The sequence below is a fragment of the Myotis daubentonii genome, chromosome 11, assembly GCF_963259705.1.
Source record: "Myotis daubentonii chromosome 11, mMyoDau2.1, whole genome shotgun sequence".
Taxonomy (NCBI): Eukaryota; Metazoa; Chordata; class Mammalia; order Chiroptera; family Vespertilionidae; genus Myotis; species Myotis daubentonii.
The window spans coordinates 1,569,758-1,593,013 of NC_081850.1; the positions used below are offsets into that span (position 1 = coordinate 1,569,758).

A 23,256-nucleotide genomic window follows, 5' to 3' on the forward strand; every position below is an offset into this window, starting at 1 on the left:
CTACATCTATTGCCAAGAAACATAAGTTAGGGGACTTAAAACACCAGAAATTTATTGTCTCAGAGTTTGAGGCAAGAAGCCTGAGATCAAGTGTCAGTAGGCCCTCACTCCCTCTGATGCCTTTTGGGGAACCCTTCCCTTCCTCCCAGCTTTGGAAGTCCCCAGCAATCCTCGCTGTTTCTTGGCTTGCACCTGCACAATTCCAGTGTAGGCCTGTCATCACACAAGGTCTGTGTGTCTTCCCACAAGGACACCAGTCCTACGTAATAGGGCTCACCGCACCTCATCTAACCACCTCTGCAAGGACCCTATCTGCAAAGAAGGCCCATGGTACTATGGGTAAAAACTTCAATGTATCTTTTTGCTTTCTTTCTTTTTTGGTGGATTGGTCTCACATTTCAACCTGTGACAGTGGGAGAGAATGTACTTACAAGTTTTAAAACTTCCATTTAGGCTTATCTTACCGAGAATCTGGATTTAGCAAGATGCAGACACTATGTTTACGAAAGTTAAAACACCCCAGGGAAGTCTGTGAAGCTCAGAATCCTGCACCTGGACAACAGGTGAGAGAGTAGGGGAGCTGTCATCTCCTGATAAGGATGGTGTTCTTGCTGCCATATGCATAGGCAGGCACTGCTGAAGAGCCGGCCTGACTCACACACTCCACCTGTGTCAAAGGCCATGGCTAGCTTTCCACTTTCCACACACCTGTTTCCCCGTGGAAGAGCGCCAGCTCTGTATTCTTCACACCAAAAATGCTAGTAACAACACTCTTCAGCTTTAGGAGGTCTAGCCGATTATCACCTTTAGGATTTTCCAGAAGCAGTACTCCACCTAAAAAGCCAAAAATGTAAGTAAATCTGAAGAAAAAGGTAAATGTGAATGTAAAGTGAAGGGCACAGAGTGTTGAGCTGGCCTTTCTTTCTTTTTGAGCGTGTACACCATGCGCTCTCAGGATGCGTGTGGGCAGTCCTGGGTGTGATGTATTTAACATAAGTGGGATGAGCCAGAAGCAGCTCAGTGGCATTTCCTCACATGTCCTGTGGGGAAGAACAGAGTGGTACACAGATGGAGATAGAAAGAATCCCTTTCTTCCAATGCCTTTATAAAAAACCTTTTAAATTTAGTATTATGTCATTTTTAATCCTCACCCGAGGATGATTTTTATTTAGAAAGAGAAGAAAGGGAGAGAAAGAGAAACATTGATCTGTTGCCTCCCATAGGCACCCAAACTGGGGATTGAATCCATAACCTGGGTTAGTGCCCTGACCAGGAATCAAACCCGGGACCCTTTGGTGCACGGGACAACACTAATCAACTGAGCCACGTGGCCAGGGCTGCATTTTTTTTTTTTTTTAACATTTTCATTAATTTCAGAGAGGAACAGAGAGGGAGGGGGCAGGGGGAGAGAGAGAGAGAGAGAGAAAGAGAGAGAAAGATCAATGAGGAGAGGGAATCATGGATCGACTCCTCCTGCATGTGCCCTACTGGGGATTGAGCCCACATGGGCCCTTGACCAGAATCGAATCCAGGAACCTTCAGTCTGCAGGTTGACGCTTTATCCACTGAGCCAAACTGGCTAGGGCCATTTTCTTTTAAACCATGTTTATTTTACTCTCTGTGGATCAGAATGGGTGATTTCTATTATTATATCCTCCAGGCCACAGATTCTTTCCCATCTCCTTTAAACTGTTGGTTAGCTCATCCACTGAATTTTTGTACTTTAGTAATAGTTTTAAGTTCTAAAATTTCCATTTGATTTTTCCTTTCTTTGCTGAGACTCTACTTTTCATTTTTTCCTATTTTGTTTGTAATTATTCTGGGAAACATTTTTATTATGGCTGCTTTATATTGTGGAATAATTTTAACATTTCTGTTATCTTGATGTTCATTCACATATAATGATTGCTTTTTTTCATTTAGTTTGAGATCTTCTGGTTCTTCTCTCTTTCCAGCCGGTGCCAAGCCATGGGCATCTCTCAGGACAACTGGCACAATCGCCGCAAGACTGGGGGCATGAGAAAGCCCTACCATAAGAAGCGAAAACATAAGCTGGGACTCCTCGCTGTCACACTAAGATTGGACCCCGCCGCAGACACACAGTCCGAGCTGGGAGGCAACAAGAAGCATGAGCCTTGAGGCTGGACGTGGACAACTTCTCCTGGGGCTCAGAGTGTGGTACACGCAAAACAAGGATGACTGATGTTGTATACAATGCACCCAGCAACAAACTGGTCCGCACCAAGCCCCTAGCACAGAACTGCATCGTGCTGGCTGACAGCACCCCGTACCGACAGTGGAACGAGTCCCACTGGGCACTGCCCCTGGGCCACAAGAAGGGGGCCAAGCTGACTCCTGAAGAGGAAGAGTTTTTAAACTAAAAACGATGACAGAAAATTCAGAAGAAATATGACGGAAGGGAAAAGAATGCCACAATCAGCAGTCTTCTGGAGGAGCTGTGCCAGCAGGTGCGCTCCTTGCCGGCATCGCTCCAGACCAGGCAGGTGTGGCCACGCAGAGGGCTGTGTGCCCGAGGGCCAGGACCTGAAGTTCTATCAGGAAAGTCAGGGCCCAGAAAGGCAAGTGACTCCTCTTCCCGCCCATCTTAGCTCAGGTAACCAAGGTGTTTATTCTAAAAAAAAAAAAAAAGATCTTCTCAGTTTTTGGTATGATGCATAATTTTCAGTAAAAGCCTGGACCTGGTTTTATGAGCTGGCTCTTAATTAAATTCATTTTAGCTGACCTTGTCTGACATCACAATGTCAGGGGAAAGCTGGCACTGCTTCATTGCTGCTTAGTGAGAGGATAAGTCCAGGTTTCCTATCGCTGACACTCCTTGTCACTGCTGGGGTATGGGGACAAGGGAGTGCCGACTTCTCTCTTGGCATTCAGTGATAAGCCCTCCTGGCTACGAAGAGGTGAATGGCCTTCTTGCTGCTCCCCAAATGGCCTTCAATGATAGCTTGTCAGGATGTATGTGGCCTCATTACCACTGGGGAAGAGATGCCTTAGTACACATGCCTGAGTAGGAAGGAAGTCCAAGCTCCCCACGTGGTCTTCTCTGACACCACCATGGCGGTGGGGCTGGGAGCTCCTCAGCTTGGCAGAGGCAGGAGTCTAGGCTCCCCACTTGGCGTGTGAGAAGTAGTGAGGTTACAAATGTTCTGCTATGTTCGCGGGAAGCGAACAGTTGTTGTCTAAAAGTTTTCCGACTTGCTGGGTTTCTGCTCTCTTGGTCCTTCATCTAGAGAGAGCAGGATTTTGTTGGAGTGTTTGTTCATGCTCACTGGCATTTCCAGACTGCCGGCTTCTTCAACTCCGAGTCTGGAATACATATGAGGCAAAAAGAAAACCCAGAGAACACAGTGCTGTTTTGTTGCTTGGTCCCTAGGTCCCTGGCTGTTGTGCCTTCTTCCCTTCCCTTGCAAGAGTCTTGGAAATGTAAGCTGCAGTTTTTCTTTTTTGTACTGCAAGTACAAAGCTTAAGCTTAAGCTTTGTTTGCCTGGGAGTCCATTTCAAAGACAGCTACGTCCAATACACACATCACTAGCCACTTGACTGGACAAAGAGCCAGGCTGAGGTCCTGCACTGCGGCTCCTTTGTTTTAGGGATCGTGGCTGACTTCAATAACTGACATTTGAGCTACTTGTTTTCTGTTCCAATGCTTTACATCCCCACGCTTATGCTTTTTTAAAAAAATATATTTCATTGATTTTTCAGAGAGAGGAAGGGAGAGGGACAGAGAGCCAGAAACATCAATGAGAGAAACACCGATCAGGCACCTCCCACACACCTCCCACTGGGGATGTGCCCACAACCAAGGCACATGCCCCTGACTGGAACCGAACCTGGGACCCCTCAGTCCGCAGGCCGACGCTCTATCCACTGAGCCAAACCAGCCAGGGCCCCACGCTTATGTTTTACACCAAAAACCCAGACCCCACAACCTTACTATGTGGCCCCATGTGTGCCGTGTAACGTCTAGGTTTTGTTAGGCAGAAATCTGCATATTCCCAGTTTCCTGATGGTTACTGCTGAAGGGTGTCTTAATCATAGTAAGAGTCAAAAGGCTGGTCTACCAATACCCTTGGTTATTGACAGGCTGGGACAGTACAAACAGTCTTCTCATGTTGATTTTTACGATGATGCGTGTTTATAGCTGTACTTTGTTGGAGGAATAGGGAAAAGTACATCTACTCTATCATCCTAGTGGTGTAACTCTAAAAATTTACTCTTGTGGGTTCCTTTTTTTTAAATGTTTTTATTGATATTTGAGAGAGAGAGGAAGGGAGAGGGAGATAGAAACATGGATCAACTACCTCTGGTACATTCCCTACTGGGGATCAAACCTGCAAACTGGGCATGTACCTTGATGGGGAGTCGAACCAGTGACCTCTTGGTGCATGGGACAAAGTTCAACTAACTGAGCTACATCACTCAGCTTTTGTGGGTTCACTTTAAAGTATATATATATTTTTTAATTGATTTCAGAGAGGAAGGGTTCATAGGTCAATGCTCAACCACTGAGCCATGCTGGACATGCTGTGGGTTCATTTTGATAACAATTAAAAAGAAAAACTTATACAGTTTTACCAACCCTATATAATAAATAGCTAACATGCAAATGGTCATCACGCCCTCGCGCTGGAACTGCTCAGACATTCAACAAGGGGGGAGAGGAATGGGGACCAGCCAGGCACAAATGAGGTCAAGAGAGAGGAATGGGGACCAGCCAGGCACAAATGAGCTCACAAGAGAGGAATGGGGACCAGCCAGGCTGCGGCCCAGGAGAGGGATAAGCCGTCCGCTCCATGGTTCCGGGTGCCTGCGGCTGCGGTCCAATGAAGCAGCCTGTCCATGGTCCCCTGCTGCGACAGGCCGGAGGAGGGAATCCTGGGTCCCGGGTGCAGTGCGGGGCGAGGCAGAGGTGGTTAGGGGTGATCAGATAGGCAGGCAGAGGGGATAGGGGCAATCAGGCAGGCAGGCAGGCAGGCAGGCGAGCGGGTAGTAGCCAGCGGTCCCAGATTGTGAAAGGCAGTCGGACATCCCCTGAGGGGCCCGGATTGGAGAGGGTGCAGGCCGGGCTGAGGGCTCCCCCACAGCACGAATTTCGTGCACCAGGCCTCTAGTTCTACTATAATCGCTTCGAAGATATTCATAGGTTTAAGTAAGAAATAAAATACAAACCATAGAATTATTTACTCTTACCTTGCTCGCTGCCATTTGCACAAATGTGAAGATTGACATATGCACAAGCAGGGCCAGGTGTGGAGGATCCCCTGGTGAGTGTAATTTCCAGGTCAGACCCCTTTAACTGAGCAACAAATTGAAGTGATTGTGTAACTGCAGCATCTGACCACAGGGTCACAAATAACATAGCAACCATTTCTTTTTAAGAGCAAGAACTTTCTACAATTCTGAGAGCATATTCAATCCCATCAATAAAACAGTCAAGGGCTATATTCCCCCCTTTTCTTTTTACCTTGTTTTTTAAAAATATACAAAAAATAGACAATGAAACCATCTTGTAAACTGCCCCACTGAAAAGACAGTCATTTCCAGCCCTTACCTGTCTATCTTATTTGCCCTATACCAAGTCGGAACAACATAGGAATCAAAAGATTCAATAAATCACTGACAGATTTTCTTCCCCTGTTATAAATGACCAACTTCGGGCCATGCCTTGTTATCAGATTTCCATAGTCACCTCTAAAATGTACCTACAGGAAATGAAATTTTAGTTTCATGTATAACCTACTACCTTAAAAGTTAATTGCTTTTCAAGTCAATTGCAGTTTAACAGTAATTCTCAGAACCATGACACTGACTTCTGCAGTTTCAGACACAACTGTAACTCCTGGCTGCCTTCCTTCCCCTCTCCTGTTCTGGACGTCATCTCTCTGAACCTCCTGACTGTCATCCAGAGCCATTGCTAATGGGGAGACAGAATTATCAAGATATAAGCACATAAACTTAACTAAAATCTATAACTAAATCTCTTAATAGTTCCACAGAACTCACCTGCATTTTTTCCTGAATAAGGATTTTATCTGATGTAGCAACTGGATATGGTTTCAAGGGGGCCTTTATGGTGGCAAATATGAACTCCATGTGGCTTTCAATAATGGTGCTCAGATAATTTCCTTCAGACTTTGCTGTGTAATAAACTGTTATTTCATCAGTGGGAACCAGATTGCACTGAAAGCACATACAGAAAAAGTAAAATGGGAAGCACTTGATTAGTCAGCGGGTAAGATGCTGTTGAACAAGGGCTGACAATTCCATGCTGAGTCATCGTGGAAGGGACCAGTCTTCGTCCTGCTCTCCTGGGAAACAAAGGCAAAGGAGTGGCGCAGTGAGAGCCACTCCCAGAGCTCTGTGCTAGCCCAGAGTTCCAAGCGCCTGTTTCTCTGCTGGAATTGGCCTCCTCAGACCCTGAACTACAGATTTCAAACCTGGCCTTACGAGGAGGGCTGGTGGGTGCTCTCCTAGGGATAGCAGCTCCTTGGCTCCCTCACCTGGTTAGGGCAGGCAATGGGCTCGGCCCCCGTGTCCTGCTCCCAACTTCTGAATAAGGAAGGATCAATCCTTCTGTCCAGATACAACCCTACCTCCCCTGAGCCAGAAGCCCTTTGATGCTGATCTGACTGCACCTCCCCTCTCACACAACGGCCCTCTCATGGCCTTCTGCGCCCGCCAGGAGGGCTATGGACCTGGAAGATGGTTTTGTGGAAGCTCAGGGAAGTGGGAAAAGGAGGACAAGTGGCACAGCTGGCTGAAAGCTCCCAGAGAAACAAAACACCCGCATCCAGCCTGGGAGTGAATAAGCAGGGAGGGGGGCCCATCTCCTGTAGAGGACCATCTGAACGAACTCATGTTCATTAAGTCATTACCTACCTCTCCCAACCTCCCCAACAAATAAGATACAAACAAACAAAACTCCAAATCAGCAGCTTACTCTCAATGTGACAAACCTTTTTGCGAAGTTTCTGGATACGATTGATGACTTCCCGAGCCACCCCTTGATCCACCATCGCCTGGTCAGGGGTGACGTCTAAGAGAACCAAAGCCTGCAGGAATGAACAGAGCATACCATGACAATCAAATAGAGAAAAACAGTTCTTTCAAATTCAGCAAAATGCTATTTAAAACTAAGTTCTGAGAAGTCTAACATATAGCACTATTTATTCACAAAACTAAGCAAAGAACACAGTTAATCTAGTTTCTTTATAGTTCGGTTCCTGTTTGTAACCAGCGTCCTTCATATCTGGAGAGAGGGCAGCTTTCCCTTTTTCTTCTGCAGGGTGTGCTCACAGGAGACCGTGAGACTGGTCTGTTAGTCTCTCAACTCTGCTTTTTTGGTCTGTTTAATAAATAGTGCCAATTCTTGTAATAAAAATATCAGTAGTCATAAAGCCTGTAGAACAGCTTTTCAAATGGGTCTACCACAACAAATGAATTAAAGGCAGTACCTGCCAGTTTCTTAAGCCATGACCCCTTTTTATCCTTTGGTTTATTAGTGGGATTCAAGAAGCAATTTCTACAATGGATACAGTTCTTTTTTTACATGAGTTTAAATTGCCACCTTCTTGTCAACTTTGTCTACTTTTCTCTCTCACCTATTCTGAAGGTTGTTAATGATGATCTACTAATACAAATATCACTTCTATTAGAGGGGAATATACTTATAAAGTAGGTAAGATCACCATTTATTGTAAAGGAAACTCAATCAGAGAAGTTAAACTTTGTGAAGGTGCAGAAGTCAGCACTGGAAATGGATGAGGAGTCAGGCAGGGTGGTGGGCCCACACTGACAACTTCAGGCCCTCCCTCCCATTGGCTGGAGCCCGGAAGGACTGCACCCGCTGTGTTCACAATCCTCCCTGCCCTTCTGGCTACCTCGCCTTTGGCTCTGTACCAGTCTGCCTACATGTTGTCTACAACTAGTTTAAGCCCTGTGCAAAGGCTTGAAGAGACTGGCCTCTTCAAACAAGGTACTCCTCCCCTCCCCTCATCTGGCATGGTAGCCACAGAGGGGCTCCATCAAGCCCCCACTCCCACAGTGGAGCCCCAACAACCTATCTACCCCGAGATGTCTGATCAGGAGTGAAAGGAGATGCTGTGCTCCATCACAATAAAAATGTTGACCCCAGAATCCAAAACTGCGCGCACTCCCTAGCCATCTACCCACACTCGATAGGAGCTCTTCTCTGGACTTATTTCTACCAGATAATTTATCAGGCAGAATAACATGTGGCTCACTCTCCTATCTCCATGACTGGCTTATTCCTTGAAGAGTGGGGTAACATCTGACTCCTTGTAGTATGACCCAATACTTAGGACAAGTACTCCCATGTAGAAGTCACAAAATATCTATTTATGCACTGGTTAAAAGGCATATGTAAAGAGCATATCATAGAGGAGTTTAATAAGCCAATTTAAAATGAATAGCTGGTTTGTTTAACACCAAGCAAGACAAGCTATTAATAACACTTTCAGGAAAGGCACAGGTACAATATAATTTCTCCAATATGACCTTATCTTTTGATCAAGAAATGCTCTAGGGCACAGAAAAATACCTGAGCATCCGAGTGTGCTTCAAACTGGGCTGTCTCAACTGTTGCTTGATCAAAGGTGTACATAAGGCGAATGTCATCTTCATGCAATTCATGGCCTTCCACAACAATGGACCCTAGTAGAGATGCAACTGCCACTGTCAATCAGTCCCTCTTCCCCACAAACTGTCCGGCTAAAGTACACTGTGCCTATACAGAGGCTCCATGATAGCAAGTCCTCCTGACCCAATGTCTATGGCTGTATATGAACTCCCAGGTCCAAAGACATGCCAGGCCATGAATCCCCACCTTAAATACAGACTTCATGATGTAATGAAGGATGCAGTCTTTAGAGTCAAATCAAACGAAGGCCCACCCCTCAATGATGGTAGGGCCTCGGTCCCGTTGTGTGCTGAGCAGTATGCCATCAGGTAGGTTAAATGAGGTGAACAGTATGATATTCTCAGTGTAATTCCTGCCAGCCCAAGCAGAGGCACCACCAAGGCTGGCAAGTCCCATCTTCAGGAAGCCCGTGTGGTTACCATTCATGTTCTTGGTCTCTGAGCACTGAGCTGCCATTCTCACTTCCTGTCACTGGGATCTCAAAATTATTTTGCTTTCCATCAGTGCGGATCAGTCTATTCAGAAACTACAGTTTAAAAATGGCCGACTTTTGGTTTCAAATATGATGTATTTCAGAAATTTTTGATATTTTGGCTATCTGATAAAACAACTTAGATTCACAACTGGAAAGATGATCAAAGACTTTATTAATTTAATATATCAAGTTAAATTACTTATGACTCAACTTTTAGTTGCTAGCCTCTCATGTAAGATCTCCAGATAAATTTTATCAAACAATTTGAGGAATCCCTAAGGACATTTCCATCAGTTTCCATCATAACTCATCTGAGCTGAGTCTTTAAATATCTTTTCATGTCACTTCTGTGCTTATGATTTTCAACTTTAGAGGGAGCCCTTAACTTCCAAAACCTTGCATCCCCGGAAACAGCTGCAGATGACTGTAAAGAGGCCGATCATGATTCTAATCACGGCAGAGTCGATAACTTCTGAACCCATGGATATGAGAGCTGACTCCTTTCCTAAACTCCTCAGGGTCCCACAGGTTTCCATCCCGGCACTTATCAAAACAATTACCTCCATATGTCTTCCACGTCAACCAGCACAATGAGGGTGAGGACAATGTCTGTCTTATTATTATTAAACTCGATGTTGCCAGTGCCACCCAAACAGAAGGACTCTGAGTGAACAGAGCCAACCTTGGCCAATTAAGAGACCAGTATGTGAATTCAAGAAATTTTAGAGAAACTGTGACAGGTTCTGACTGAAGTCATCATCTCCCCCACCTCCTCCCAATAGCACCCCTAAGGGTTCTTTCTGCTTTCTCTTTGACGAGGGCAGATTTTCTGTGCCCACATTAACATTTGTAGAATTCAATGGTAACCATCTGATTCTGTAATTTCTACCTAGAAATTTAGTCCAAAGAAATCAATTTCACAAAATATTCAGATGAAATATTCATTGAAATATAACATGGTATTAAAAAGAATGAAAAAAGCCAAACCGGTTTGGCTCAGTGGATAGAGTGTCGGCCTGCAGACTTAAACATCCCAGGTTCGATTCCGGTCAAGGGCATGTACCTAGGTTGCGGGCACATCCCCAGTAGGAGATGTGCAGGAGGCAGCTGATCGATGTTTCTCTCTCATCGGTGTTTCTAACTCTCTATCCCTCTCCCTTCCTCTCTGTAAAAAAATCAATAAAATGTATTAAAAAAAAAAAAGTAAAATAAAAAGGGGAAACAAAATGCAAAAATGAATGAGAAACAAAATTTAAAGTTACAGTGTGATCTGTTTCTATGTAACTAAAAGGAAATGAATCAGAATTTTAACAGTGCTCCAGCACCTAACATATTATATACTTCTAAAATATGTGTGTGTATATTTTTTATTGATTTCATGTATCAATAATACACACATACACACACACACACACACACACACATAATTGATTTCAGAGAGGAAGGGAGAGGGAGAGAGATTAAAACATCACTGATGAGCCCTAACTGGTTTGGCTCAGTGGATGGAGCGTTGGTCTGCGGATTGAAGGGTCCCAGGTTCGATTCCGGTCAAGGGCATGTACCTTGGTTGTGGGCAAATCCCCAGTGGGGGTTGTGCAGGAGGCAGCTGATCAATGTTTCTCTCTCATCAATGTTTCTGACTCTTTATCCCTCTCCCTTCCTCTCTGTAAAAAAAATCAATAACATATATTTAAAAAACAAACAAACAAAACATCATTGATGAGAGAGAATCATGGATCAGCTGCCTCCTTAACGCCCTCTACTGGGGATCGAGCCCACAACCCAGGCATGTGCCCTTGACTGGAATCAAACCCAGGACCCTTCAGTCTGCAGGTAGACGCTCTGCCCACTGAGGCAAACTGGCTAGGGCTGCACCTAACACATTAAACAGCAGAGAATAGGCACTGAATGTACATCACATGAACGGATGATGAGTTAGGGGTCGTTGTTATTGCCTTCTTTTTTTTTTTTTTCTTTTTTTTTTTTTTAATATATATATTTTATTGATTTATTACAGAGAGGAAGGGAGAGAGATAGAGAGCTTAGAAACATCGATGAGAGAGAAACATAGATCTGCTGCCTCCTGCACATCTCCTACTGGAGATGTACCGCAACCCAGGTACATGCCCTTGACCGGAACCGAACCCGGGACCCTTCAGTCCGCAGGCCTACGCTCTATCCACTGAGCCAAACCGGTTTAGGCGTTATTGCCTTCTTTAGGTTTTTCTAAATTATCAGAATTACTTCTAATAAACGTTTTTCTTGAAGTTTATGACAGTGAATGCCAACCAGAAGCCTCCCTGAGCCAAGGCTCCATCCGCGACCCTCACCACGCTTCTGGAACTGCTCCAGCTCCTCACTGCTCAGCTGCTTGATTGACGTCATCACTGCCTTGAAGGCTCCCTTCAGCCGCTTCCCCAGGATCATGTGATCTGGCTCTGCCCTTAGGCGAATACCATACTTTTTTTTATCTGTAGACAGTGTAACTTTTCGAACATTCAACTCCTATGATTGGTAGACAAGATGAAAAAACAAGGGAAATAAAACAAATATCAAAAAATTGCTCACAAATGTTGATAGTAACATTATTTACAATGAACAAAAAGTGGACAACCTTAAATGTCCATCAACTGTGAACAGAGCTTAGAAAATGTTGTCGATCCAGCCCGAGCTGGTGGACAGAACATCGAACTGCAAACTGAAGGGCCCCGGGTTTGATTCTGGTCAAGGGTATGTACGTTGATCGCAGGTTCCCTCGCCCTGGTCACGGTACGTGCAGGAGGCAACCAGTCAATGTGTCTCTCTCACAATGATGTTTCCCTCTCTCTTTCCCTCTCTCTCCCCCTCTCCCTTCTACTCTCTCTAAAAATCAATGGAAAAATATCCTCAGATGAAGATTAACAACAACAAAAAAGACAAACAAATGTTGACAGCAATACAATTATTCACTAAACAAAAAGCGGACCTCAAATGTCCATCAACTGTGAACACAGATAAAAAATGTCGTCTATCTAGCCTGAGCCGGTTTGGCTCAGTGGATAGTGTCGACCTGCAGACTGAAGGGTCCTGGGTTCAATTCTGGTCAAGGGCACATGCCTGGGTTGTGCGCTCAATCCCCAATAGGGAACATGCAAGAAGCAGCCTATCAATGATTCTCTCTCATCATTGATGCTTCTCTCTCTCTCTCCCCATCTCCCTCCCTTTCTGAAATCAATAAAGATATATATATATTTTTAAAATGTGGTCTATTGCCCTGACCGGTTTGGCTCAGTGGATAGAGCGTTGGCCTGCGGACTGAAGGGTCCCAGATTCGATTCCGGTCAAGAGCATGTACATTGGTTGCGGGCAAATCCCCAGTGGGAGGTGTGCAGGAGGCAGCTGATCGATGTTTCTCTCTCATCGATGTTTCTAGCTCTCTATCCCTCTTCCTTCCTCTCTGTAAAAAATAAATAAAATATATTTTTTAAAAAAAATGTGGTCTATCCACACAATGGATTCTTATTAAATATAAAGAAATGAAGCACTAATTCATGCTAAACATGAATAAAGTAGATGTCAGATACAAAAGACCATGTATCATATGATTCTATTTATGGGAAATGTCCAGGGACAGAAAACAGGTGTGTGGCTGACAGGGATGGTGGAATGTTGAGGAGAAATGGTGCATTAATTTAAAGGATATGAGACTTCTTTATGTGGTGATGAAAATGTTATAAGATTGTGGTGACTAGTCGCACAACTCTATAAATTCATACTAAAAACCACTGAAATGAAAGGTATGAAAAAAACGTTTCCTGTCCTGCTCAGTCAAAATAGTTGAGCATAAAATCAACTAAAAACAAATCTAGAAAAAGGTTGTATCTCTCAAGGTAGGTAACCTTTGCTCAAGCCATTTCAGAGCACCACATGTTAACCAATAAGCAGAATCAGTTAACCAAAACATTTCATGCCTCCATCAAGCTATTTAACATCACTAATGCAACAGGAGCTGACAGCACAGGAAATGTGACTGAAGCAAATTGTAAGGAAGTGTCTAGTTTTCCCATTATACATAACTGTGTTACATGACCTTATTATACTGATTAAGATGTTCTATTTAAATATATTCTATTTTTATCCACATCTGCAAGCATTACTTACAAAATTTATAACTCTTTACTTTCTAATATTTTTCTGTAATTCTCTAGCAATTCAAAACCAGTATCCTATATAGTAAAAGGCTAATATGCAAATAAACCGAACAGCAAACAACTGAATAACCAAATAACTGGTCGCTATGATGTGTGCTGACCACGAGGGGGCATGCACAGAACATGGCAGGCATTGGCCATGGCTGGATGGTGGAGCAGGTGAGCAGGGGTGCCACACCAAGGTGGGGCACTGGTCACTGTCATCAGGGCAAGCCTATGGTGGTTTCTGAAATTCTTTGCTCCCACGTGCTGCAGTCCCGCCCGGTGCTCAGACCTGCTGCCAGTGCTGGCAGTGGATGGAAGCAGCAGCTCTGGCACCGTCAGTGGGTTTAAGTGGCAGCTGCCGGCCCTGATCACCCCTGAGAACTTCTCCACCTCCCCCTGCTCCCGAGGGGCAATTGGGGCAGCAGCCACTGCTCACACCTGCTGCTGGCATCGGCCCCAATCTCTCCGTGCTGTCAGCAGGTGTGAGAGGGACAGCAGAAGCGGGTATGCCCTCAGACAGGGGACTGGGGGGCTGCAGCGGGAGGGATCAGGCAGTGGCGCAGAGGGTGGGCAGAGACCTACCCCTGTGCCCACTGCAGCCTCATGGCCCACAGTTCCTTTCAAGGTGCATGAATTCGTGCACTGGGCCCCTAGTAAATATTATAATACTAGACGCCCAGTGCACAAAAACTTGTGCACTCTGGGAGGTCCGGTCCCTCAGCCTGGCCTGTGCCCTCTCGCAGTCCGGGAGCCCTTGCTCCTTACTGCCCGACTGCTCCCTGCTCCTTAGCACTGCCTCAGAGGCACTCTCACCACCACTGCACTCTCCAGCCGTGAGCCCAGTGGGAGCGTACTGATCACCAGGGGGCAGTTCCTGCATTGAGCATCTACATGTCATAGTGAGTGGTTGAGTGGCCTTAGCACATCATTAGCATATTACGCTTTGATTGGTTGAATGGATGACTGGACACTTAGCATATTAGGCTTTTATTATATAGGATTTTTCTACAATACGATATATTTATTTTTAAATCATCATGGAATAAAACCTTTTTGCAGGATAACTGACAATATGTTAAACTCTTGACCTCAAATCTTCCCTTCTGGCAATCTATCCAAGGTCCATACTCTGACACAGGCACAAAGATACACACAAACCTTTTGTTTGTAATGGGAAACCTAAATTTCCAACGATAGTAGAGACAGTAATTATGATACAGCCAGAAAGTGAACATGATGCAGCTGTAAAAAGAAGAAAGTACATCTGTATGTTCTAACCTGAGATGCACTTTACTGTGTGAAGAGGTCTATAAAATGCTAGGAACAACCCTGGCAGAAGACAGCCTAGTGAACAGGCTTAGGAGGGGTGAGAGTGCAGGGAGCAAATGGGATATGAAGGATTATGTCAGAGCTTGAACTGTTTACAAACTGCATGTTCACTTGTCACATAGATAATCTGAAGGAACCAAGTCTTTTTGTTAATTATCAGCAAGTACTTTAGGGAAGAGAAGTGGATGAAGGTATAAATGATCCAATTAAGGCAAGGAAAGTAATTGACCTTGAAATCTTTTTGTGTGTTTGTGTGAATCCTTACCTAGGATATTTTTTTCCATTACTTTTCAGAGAGTGGGAGGGAGGAAGAGAGAGGGTGAGAGAGAGAAACATTGATGCAAGAGACACATCAACTGGTTGCCTCCCACACACAACCTGACCAGGGGTGGGGTGTAAACCCACAACCCAGGTATGTGCCCTCGACCTGGAATGGAGAATTGAACGCACAACCATTTGGTGCACAGGCCGATACTATAACCACTGAGCTGCAAGGACAACCTTGACGTAATTTATAGAGAATTAAAATAACAATGTGAAAATTGATGATGATTCTTAGCAGCAAGGAAATGTTCAGAGTTAAATTATGTATATAAAAAATAAAAAAGGATAAATTATACACTCAAAGTGTGGTTTATCGGAGAGTCCTAATCAAAATAGTTTCCTCAATGAAAGAAGTCTGCTTAGACCCAGGGACAAATCACATGCCTTACCTCAATAATATACTTCTCCAAAGATCTGATATCACTGAGAGCTTCTGGATCTTGATGGATAACGACAATTTCTTTCAAAGGATACTAGGAGGAAAAGACAAGAACCAGTTCACTAAGCAGCCAGTCCTCACAACCAGAGAAAAATGGAACGTTAAATGTTTTAATCTAATGTCAGGTTCAAAGAATAACTAGGCTCAACTTATATTAAGTCATTCATACCCTTACTGCTGGAAGCTCTCTATACAAAGAAAATACTCAAAGACATAATTATTTAGGTCTGTTCAATGTAAAATAAATAGAATTTCAAACCTTTATTGGAATAGTTTTGCGGTCACGAATCACTCGCCCAAGTTCAATCACAGACTGCATTCTAGATACTGCACTCTCTGTTTTCTTGTCAATCAATTCCTCTCTGATTAGAAGAAGGGGGGAGATAAAAGGTATTAAATTTAAAGGAAAAAATCCCGGGGAGGAGAGGAACGAGGATCAAGATGGTCTACATCGTGAACGGACAAGTGTTGGACAGCAGGAGTCAGTCCCCATGGAGATTATCTTTGATAACAGACTTCTTCTGGGAAATAGCTGAGTTCGTAGTTTGCTTTTCAAAACTCTGCTTCAGCAAGATGTGAAAAAGGGAAGAGGCTACGGAAACTCATCTGATTCCGGATATGATGATGGAAAAGGGCCCCCAGGAAATCCTCCCAGAAGAATGGGTCGAATTAATCATCTGCGTGGCCTAATCCTCCTCCAATGGCTGGTGGATAAGGAAGGTAAATGTCTGCTCTAAGAAGCAGACACCTGGACATGCACATTCATAGCGGAAGGAAACCATCAAGCAGTGGAGGGTTGACCAGGCTGGACAAGTAAATGAATGTGTATGTCTAAACAAGAATTACTCTGTGTCCTCACAGACGAATGAGGTCCTGTTGGGAATTCCCTCACAGGGATCTGGCATGACTGACATGCAATTCTATAAATGCACATGTTTGTCTCATTATCTTTTTGTATAGTTTATTGAAAGTATTAATATAGTTTAATACGTAAATATTTTTAGGTTACATAAATTGACTACTCATATTTGTATAATTAAAACCCCAAATTTGAAGAAAATTAAAAGCCTATTTATTTAGTACTGTTGGTGTCCTTTTTCAACTTCTGAAATTGTTCATTGTTAATTTGTTCTCATTTATAAATAAATCACATTGTATTTAAAAAAAAAAAAAAAAAGGAAAAAATCCCAAACAATAGGCATGCCTACATAAGGAAGAGGGACAGGTTAAAGATATGATGGTGTGGGTAGGCCTACTGGTGAGGCACTTGGGGAAGGACAGTGTGCACTGGCCTTGGGGGTACATGGCAAGAAGTAGGCGGCAAGCTAGAGTCTCCTGGTCAGTACCCAGCAGCTCCCCTGGGTGACTTGAACAACCTGGTCACAGCACACGTGCTGCAGTGCTGTAAGTGGTTTCACACTGAGCATCCCCATTTCTACCTATTCTGTACCCTTAGGAGCAGCTCAGGTGAGAGGCATGGAACCAAGAGGCCAGCTAGGGCCCCCACACCAGTGCATCTTTGGCAAGTTCCTTTCCCATGGTCCCGGTGAGGCTTACATATATTTGATTCTTCTGTTTGTTTGTTTTTTCTTGTTGTTAATCCTCAACCAAGGATATTTTTCCCTTTGCTTTTTAGAGATATGATGATGGAAGAGGGAGTGTAAGGGAGGGAGCGAGAGGCAGTAGAGAGAGAGAGAGAGGGAGAGACAGAGAAACATTGATGTGAGAGATGTTGCCTCCTGCACGTACCCCAACCGGGGCCGAAGATCAAACCTGGAACCCAGATACGTGACCTTGACCAGGAATTAAACCCATTACCCTTTGGTGTGTCGACCTATGCTCTAACCACCGAGTAACTGGTCAGGGCCGTATTAGATTCTTACCGAACACGGGGCAGCATGAGGTAGTGGATGCTGAGTGTGTCCTTGTCCTGGACAGAAACAGGGTCAATCAGCATCTTAAGATTCTGGTACATCAATTCAGTAAGAAAAGGGGTATACGGCGCCTATTAAGGACAGAGCAGAGAACATCATGTCATTCGTATGCAACCATCATTAGCTGACCTCAGAGTGGAAAATGGGAAATAAACCTTTTTCGAGAAAGACAGATATCTGCAGAGAAGTGGGCATGAGGTAATTAAGCATGTACTACGAAAGAGAAAGGACCTCATTTTGACTTTGGAGAGAGGACCTTCCTGTGAAGCACAGTGGAGTACAGCCAGGACCCAAAGCATCCTGGAGGATTTCTGCAATAAAAAGAAGAGTGACTGTCCTATGTCAAGACAGGACAGAAAAACCCCAAGTAAACAACATTGGTCTTAAGGTTCTAGAAAAAGAAGAACAAAAGCAGTCCAAGTTCCGGAAGAAAAGAAAAATTAGAGCAGAATAAAATGAAGTGGAGAACTAAAACACTACACAAAAAATTAATGCAACAAAGAGCTGCCTCTATATAAAAAGATTAATAAAACTGACAAATTCTGGCTACACTTATTACTGAACAAAAAGAGAAATAAGCAAGATGAGAAATGAAAGAGAAGTTACCACAGACATCACAGAGGATCACACTAAAATAGACCACCAAATTTAATAACTTGAAAGAAATGAGTAAGTTCCCAGACATATAGAACTGGAAAAATCTAAATAGACTAACAGTGAGGAAATTGAAAGAACCATCAAAAATCTCCTGGTGTGGCTCAGTGCTTGAGCGCTGACTCGTGAACCAAAAGGTCCCCGGTTTGATTCCTGATCAGGAGACATGCCTGGGTTGCAGGCTCTAGACCCAGTAGGCGGGTGTAGGAGGCAGCTGATTGATGCTTCTCTCTCAGCCATGTTTCTATCTCTCTAAAAAATCAATAAAAAACAGAATATTCGAAGAGTGAACCAAGATAGTGACGCAGGAAAATGCCAGTACTTGCTGCCTTCCACAACCACATTAAAATTATAACTAAAGCCCTAGCCGGTGTGGCTCAGTAGTTAGAGTGTTGGCCTGGGTTCGATTCCGGTCAAGGGCACATGTCCAGGTTGCGGGCCCGATCCCCACTAGGGGGTGTGCAGGAGGCAGCCAATAAATGATTCTTTCTCATCATTGATGTTGCTATCTCTCTCCCCCTCTCCCTTCTCTGAAATCAATAAAAAACAAATTAAAAAACAAAACAAGGGATAAAAAATAAATAAAAATGATTACACACACACACACACATACACACACACACACACACACACACACACACATAACTAAAATACAGAACAACCATCATTCAGACCCAGTTGAAATCTGGCTGAATGGAAGTCCTACAACTAGAGAAGTAAATAAGAAAGCACATGCCACACACAAGATCCCTCAGTCCAGGGTTCCAGTGCTGGAAAGAGAAGTCCCCATAACTTCAGGCTATAAAAACAAGCAGGGATTGAGGCTGAGTGACATGGAGTACCAGCAGTTCCTCTTAAAGGGATGATACACAGACTTACTCAGACTTGCTCCCTCTGAGCTCCAGTGCTGGGGCAGTGGCTTGAGGGGGATCCAGGGACATATGGGAAGGAACTGGATTGTCTGGCAGCAGAGCAAGAACTAGAATGTCGCTTTCTCCCAGAAAGGAGTGCTCACAAGGGTTCATCATTCCTATGCTGAGACCTCCCTCCTAATCCCTCCCGTCCCAGAGCTGACTGACAGGTGTCATATCTGTCTCCATCAACCTTGCTCACACTGTTCGCTACACCCTGGTGCTCTAAAACCCTGCCCCACTCAATTTGCAGCCCCACGTAAGCTGTTTGTAGTGGCTTCTCCATATGAATGGCCTGTCCTTGCTCAGGCTTCAGTCTTTCCTAAAATAGCTAAAACAAGCAGAAGCTGGCATCAGCATGCTCCATACCTCTTAATAAGAAGCCCAAGACCCAGCACTAGCAACACATGCCTTGCTTCACAGCTGGGCCTCGCCTGGGCACCTCCAAGCCCAATACAAATACCAGCCATCTGCAGATCACTCTGTAGCTCCTGCCAGTGCACTCAGTGGACAGCTTCAGACCACACCGTATTACAACACTTCACATACACAAGTAACACATGCAAGGAATCTAATGAACAAAATAAACTGATGAATAATATAGAAACAGAGGCACAGAATCATGAAACAGACTGATGAATCTCAGAGGGAGGAGGGAAGAGGGTGGTCGGGACACCTGTAATACTCTCAACAATAAAGATTAAAAAATAAGTAAGTAAATAAACAAAAGGTTTGAATATTCAAAAAAAAACCCCAATGAAAACATAAAAGAACAAACAAAGAACAAACAAGCCATAGCCAGTTTGGCTCACAGGGTAGAGCATTGGCCCAAAGACTAAAGGGACCTGGGTTTGATTCTTGCCAAGGGCATGTACTTCAGTTGTAGGCTCAATCCAGGACCCTGATTGGGACACGTTTAGGAGGCAACCAACTGATGTGTCTCTCTCACATTGATGTTTCTCACTCTCTCCCACTTCCTTCCACTCTCTCTAAAAAAATAAAAATCAATGTAAAAAAAAAAAATCTTGGGTGAGGATTAACAAAAACAAACCAAAACAAAAAATAAACCAAACTAAACTCCCCACAACAAAATAAACCTCCTAAAATCCAAAAGTGCAGGACCAGATACCTTCACCAGTGAAGTCTATCAAAAATTCAAAGAATATTTAATACATATTCTGCTCAAACTCTTCTGAAGAACTGAAAAGCCAATACTTCCTAATACATTTTATAAGGCCAACATAACCCTGATACCAAAACCTGGCATGGATAACACAGAAAAATAAAATTACAGACCAATATCTCTGATGAGTACAGATGCAAAAACCCTAAATAAAATACTAGCAAATCGAATACAATAGTACATTAAAAAATAATACACCATGGTCAAGGGTTCATTCCAGGGTACAAGGATGGTTCAACATATACAAATCAACTTAGCCTTTTATATATACAGAATAAATTTGCTTAATTAGACCTGCTTTCTGATTTTGCTAAACTTTTTCCAGCCCAGTGAAGCACCCCAACTTCTCTTTCAAGTAATTGTCAACAACACAGCAGTAAATATCAACACAAAGCAGATTATTATTGTAGATCATGCAGAGAGAACAAAGGGTGAAATATTTAACTGCAGCAGTGTTTGACTATAATCTGCACAGTGAGAAAACCTGAAGTCATTTCCAAGGTCCATCATTTCTAATTTCTTTTCAGTCGGGTCAAGTTTCTAAACTTTCTAAATCTCTGTTTTCCAGCTAATGAAAAGAAAATAGAATTCCACCAAGTCTCCTATCTACCTACTTCAGGACTTCTGTGAAGATCAAACGAGATGAGGCTCGGGAAAACGCTTCACAGACATTTAAAGTGTGAAATGTTTGCACCTGGCTCAGGAATATACACTATTACAGCAAATATGAAAAACAGAAACAGTATGGAGGTTCTTCAAATTTGTTAAGAATAGAGTTACTATATAATCAGCAACCCCTCTTCTGGGTATCTAGAGGAAAAATTTGAAAACATTTATTTGCAAAGATATATGCATCCCTAGGTTCTGTGCAGCAGATTCATGGTGGCCAAGGCATTAAAACAACTAAAGTGTCCTTCGATCAATGACTGGATCAAGAAGAAGTGGTACATATATAAAATGGAATACTACTCAGCTGTAAGATGAAACACTGTCATTTGCAACAACATGGATGGATCTTGAGAATATCATGGAAGCAAAATTAAGTCAGACAGAAAAAACTAAGAACCATATGATTTCACTCATACGTGGGATATAAAATTGAAAACAACAAATGAACAAATAAGAAAAACAAACAAACAAAAAACTCACAGACACAGGTAACTGTATAGTTGTTATTGCAGGGAAGGGGGTGAGAAAAGGGGTATCAAATAAATGGTGACAGAAGATCTGACTGGGTGGTGGACACACAGTGTGATATACAGATGATGTGTCATAGAATTGTACATTTGAAACCTATATGATTTTAATAACCAATGTCACCCCTGTAAATTAATTAACAAACAAAAAAAAGGAGTCACTGACCATGTGCCAGCAAAGTCAATATAAAAAGGACTCAATGTCCTCAAAAGTCAGAACCTCATCTGCAACCTGGGGGAATACAACCTGCTTCTTAGGATAAAAATGAATGAGAAAAGATGTGAGGAACCAGGCACAAGACCTCATACAAAGCAGACTCTCATTCTGTGTATGTTTAGGAAATATACAGAAGGCATATAATTGACAATGCAGTAGCCCAGTGGTCGGTAAACCGCGGCTCACGAGCCACATGAGGCTCTTTGGCCCCTTGAGTGTGGCTCTTCCGCAAAATATCACATGTGGGCGCGCATGTACAGTGCAATTGAAACTTCGTGGCCCATGCGCAGAAGTCGTTTTTCAGAAAGGAGATAGACGAAACAAGTATACAAGACGAGTATGGGAAAGAGAACCAAGATGGCGGCATAGGTTAACTCCGGAGTTTGCTGCTTTGAACAACTACTTCAAAAGTGAAACCAAAAAACGGAAGGGACATCACCCAGAACCACAGGAACGCTGGCTGAGTGGAAGTCCTACAACTAGGAGGAAAGAGAAACGCACACGGACACTCAGAGGAGGCGCAGTGCTGAAGTCAAATTCTGAGGTGCGGAGTGCGCGGAGTGGGCTGGCGGCGGAGGGCGCGGTTGGCGTTTTCAATTGGGAGGGAGTCGCAGACTCTGAGCTCCAGATCCGGGCGAGTCTTTAGGGACCCAGACTCAAACGGGAGAAGCGGGACTGTCTGGCTTCGGTCAGAGCGAGTGCAGCTTTCTCTCCCAGCTTTGCAGCGGGTGCTGGGACTCAGAGAGGCAGAGCCCCTGGGGACAGGACTGAGAGCCGCCATAACTGCTCTCTCCGGCTCACCCTGTTGATCCTGTGCGACCCGCCCCACCCAAGCCCTGCACAGAGGCATTTGCCGGATAGCCTCAGGCAAAGGCTAGATTAGCACCTCCCTAGAGGACAGAAGTTCTCTCACTGCTGACACAGCTGATTCTCATAGCCACTTGGCCTGGAGGTCAAACCCTCCCTGGAATTAGCTACAACAATCAAGATTTAACTATAAGACTGCGAACAAAGACCACTAGGGGGTGCACCAAGGAAGCATAACAAAATGCGGAGACAAAGAAACAGGACAAAATTGTCAATGGAAGATATAGAGTTCAGAACCACACTTTTAAGGTCTCTCAAGAACTGTTTAGAAGCTGCCGATAAACTTAATGAGATCTACAAGAAAACTAATGAGACCCTCGATCTTATATTGGGGAACCAACTAGAAATTAAGCATACACGGACTGAAATAACGAATATTATACAGACGCCCGACAGCAGACCAGAGGAGCGCAAGAATCAAGTCAATGATTTGAAATGCGAGGAAGCAAAAAACACCCAACCGGAAAAGCAAAATGAAAAAAGAATCCAAAAATGCGAGGATAGTGTAAGGAGCCTCTGGGACAGCTTCAAGCGTACCAACATCCGAATTATAGGGGTGCCAGAAGATGAGAGAGACCAAGATATTGAAAACCTATTTGAAGAAATAATGACAGAAAACTTCCCCCACTTGGTGAAAGAAATGGACTTACAGGTCCAAGAAGCGTGGAGAACCCCAAACAAAAGGAATCCAAAGAGGACCACACCAAGACACATCATAATTAAAATGCCAAGAGCAAAAGATAAAGAGAGAATCTTAAAAACAGCAAGAGAAAGAAACTCAGTTACCTACAAGGGAATACCCATACGACTGTCAGCTGATTTCTCAACAGAAACTTTGCAGGCCAGAAGGGAGTGGCAAGAAATATTCAAAGTG

At 43.8% G+C, this 23,256-nt stretch overlaps 1 protein-coding gene and 2 pseudogenes across 3 annotated transcripts in view; 2 read left to right on the forward strand and 1 right to left on the reverse strand.

Moving 5' to 3' along the window:
* IARS1 (isoleucyl-tRNA synthetase 1) overlaps positions 1 to 23,256 on the reverse strand; it is a 105,172-nt gene that overhangs the window by 11,185 nt on the left and 70,731 nt on the right. The window contains exons 23-31 of one of the 3 annotated variants that reach the window (XM_059656267.1): positions 17,304 to 17,425; positions 15,680 to 15,782; positions 15,371 to 15,454; positions 11,484 to 11,658; positions 8,580 to 8,692; positions 6,976 to 7,071; positions 6,023 to 6,199; positions 5,210 to 5,315; positions 709 to 834 (exon numbers count right to left, since the gene is read on the reverse strand). In XM_059656267.1, the coding sequence (XP_059512250.1) occupies positions 709 to 834; positions 5,210 to 5,315; positions 6,023 to 6,199; positions 6,976 to 7,071; positions 8,580 to 8,692; positions 11,484 to 11,658; positions 15,371 to 15,454; positions 15,680 to 15,782; positions 17,304 to 17,425 (1,102 nt within the window). The other 2 variants (XM_059656269.1, XM_059656268.1) reach the window with 2 other exon arrangements.
* LOC132211767 (small ribosomal subunit protein eS8-like) lies at positions 1,826 to 2,587 on the forward strand (annotated as a pseudogene).
* LOC132211768 (selenoprotein K-like) lies at positions 15,845 to 16,144 on the forward strand (annotated as a pseudogene).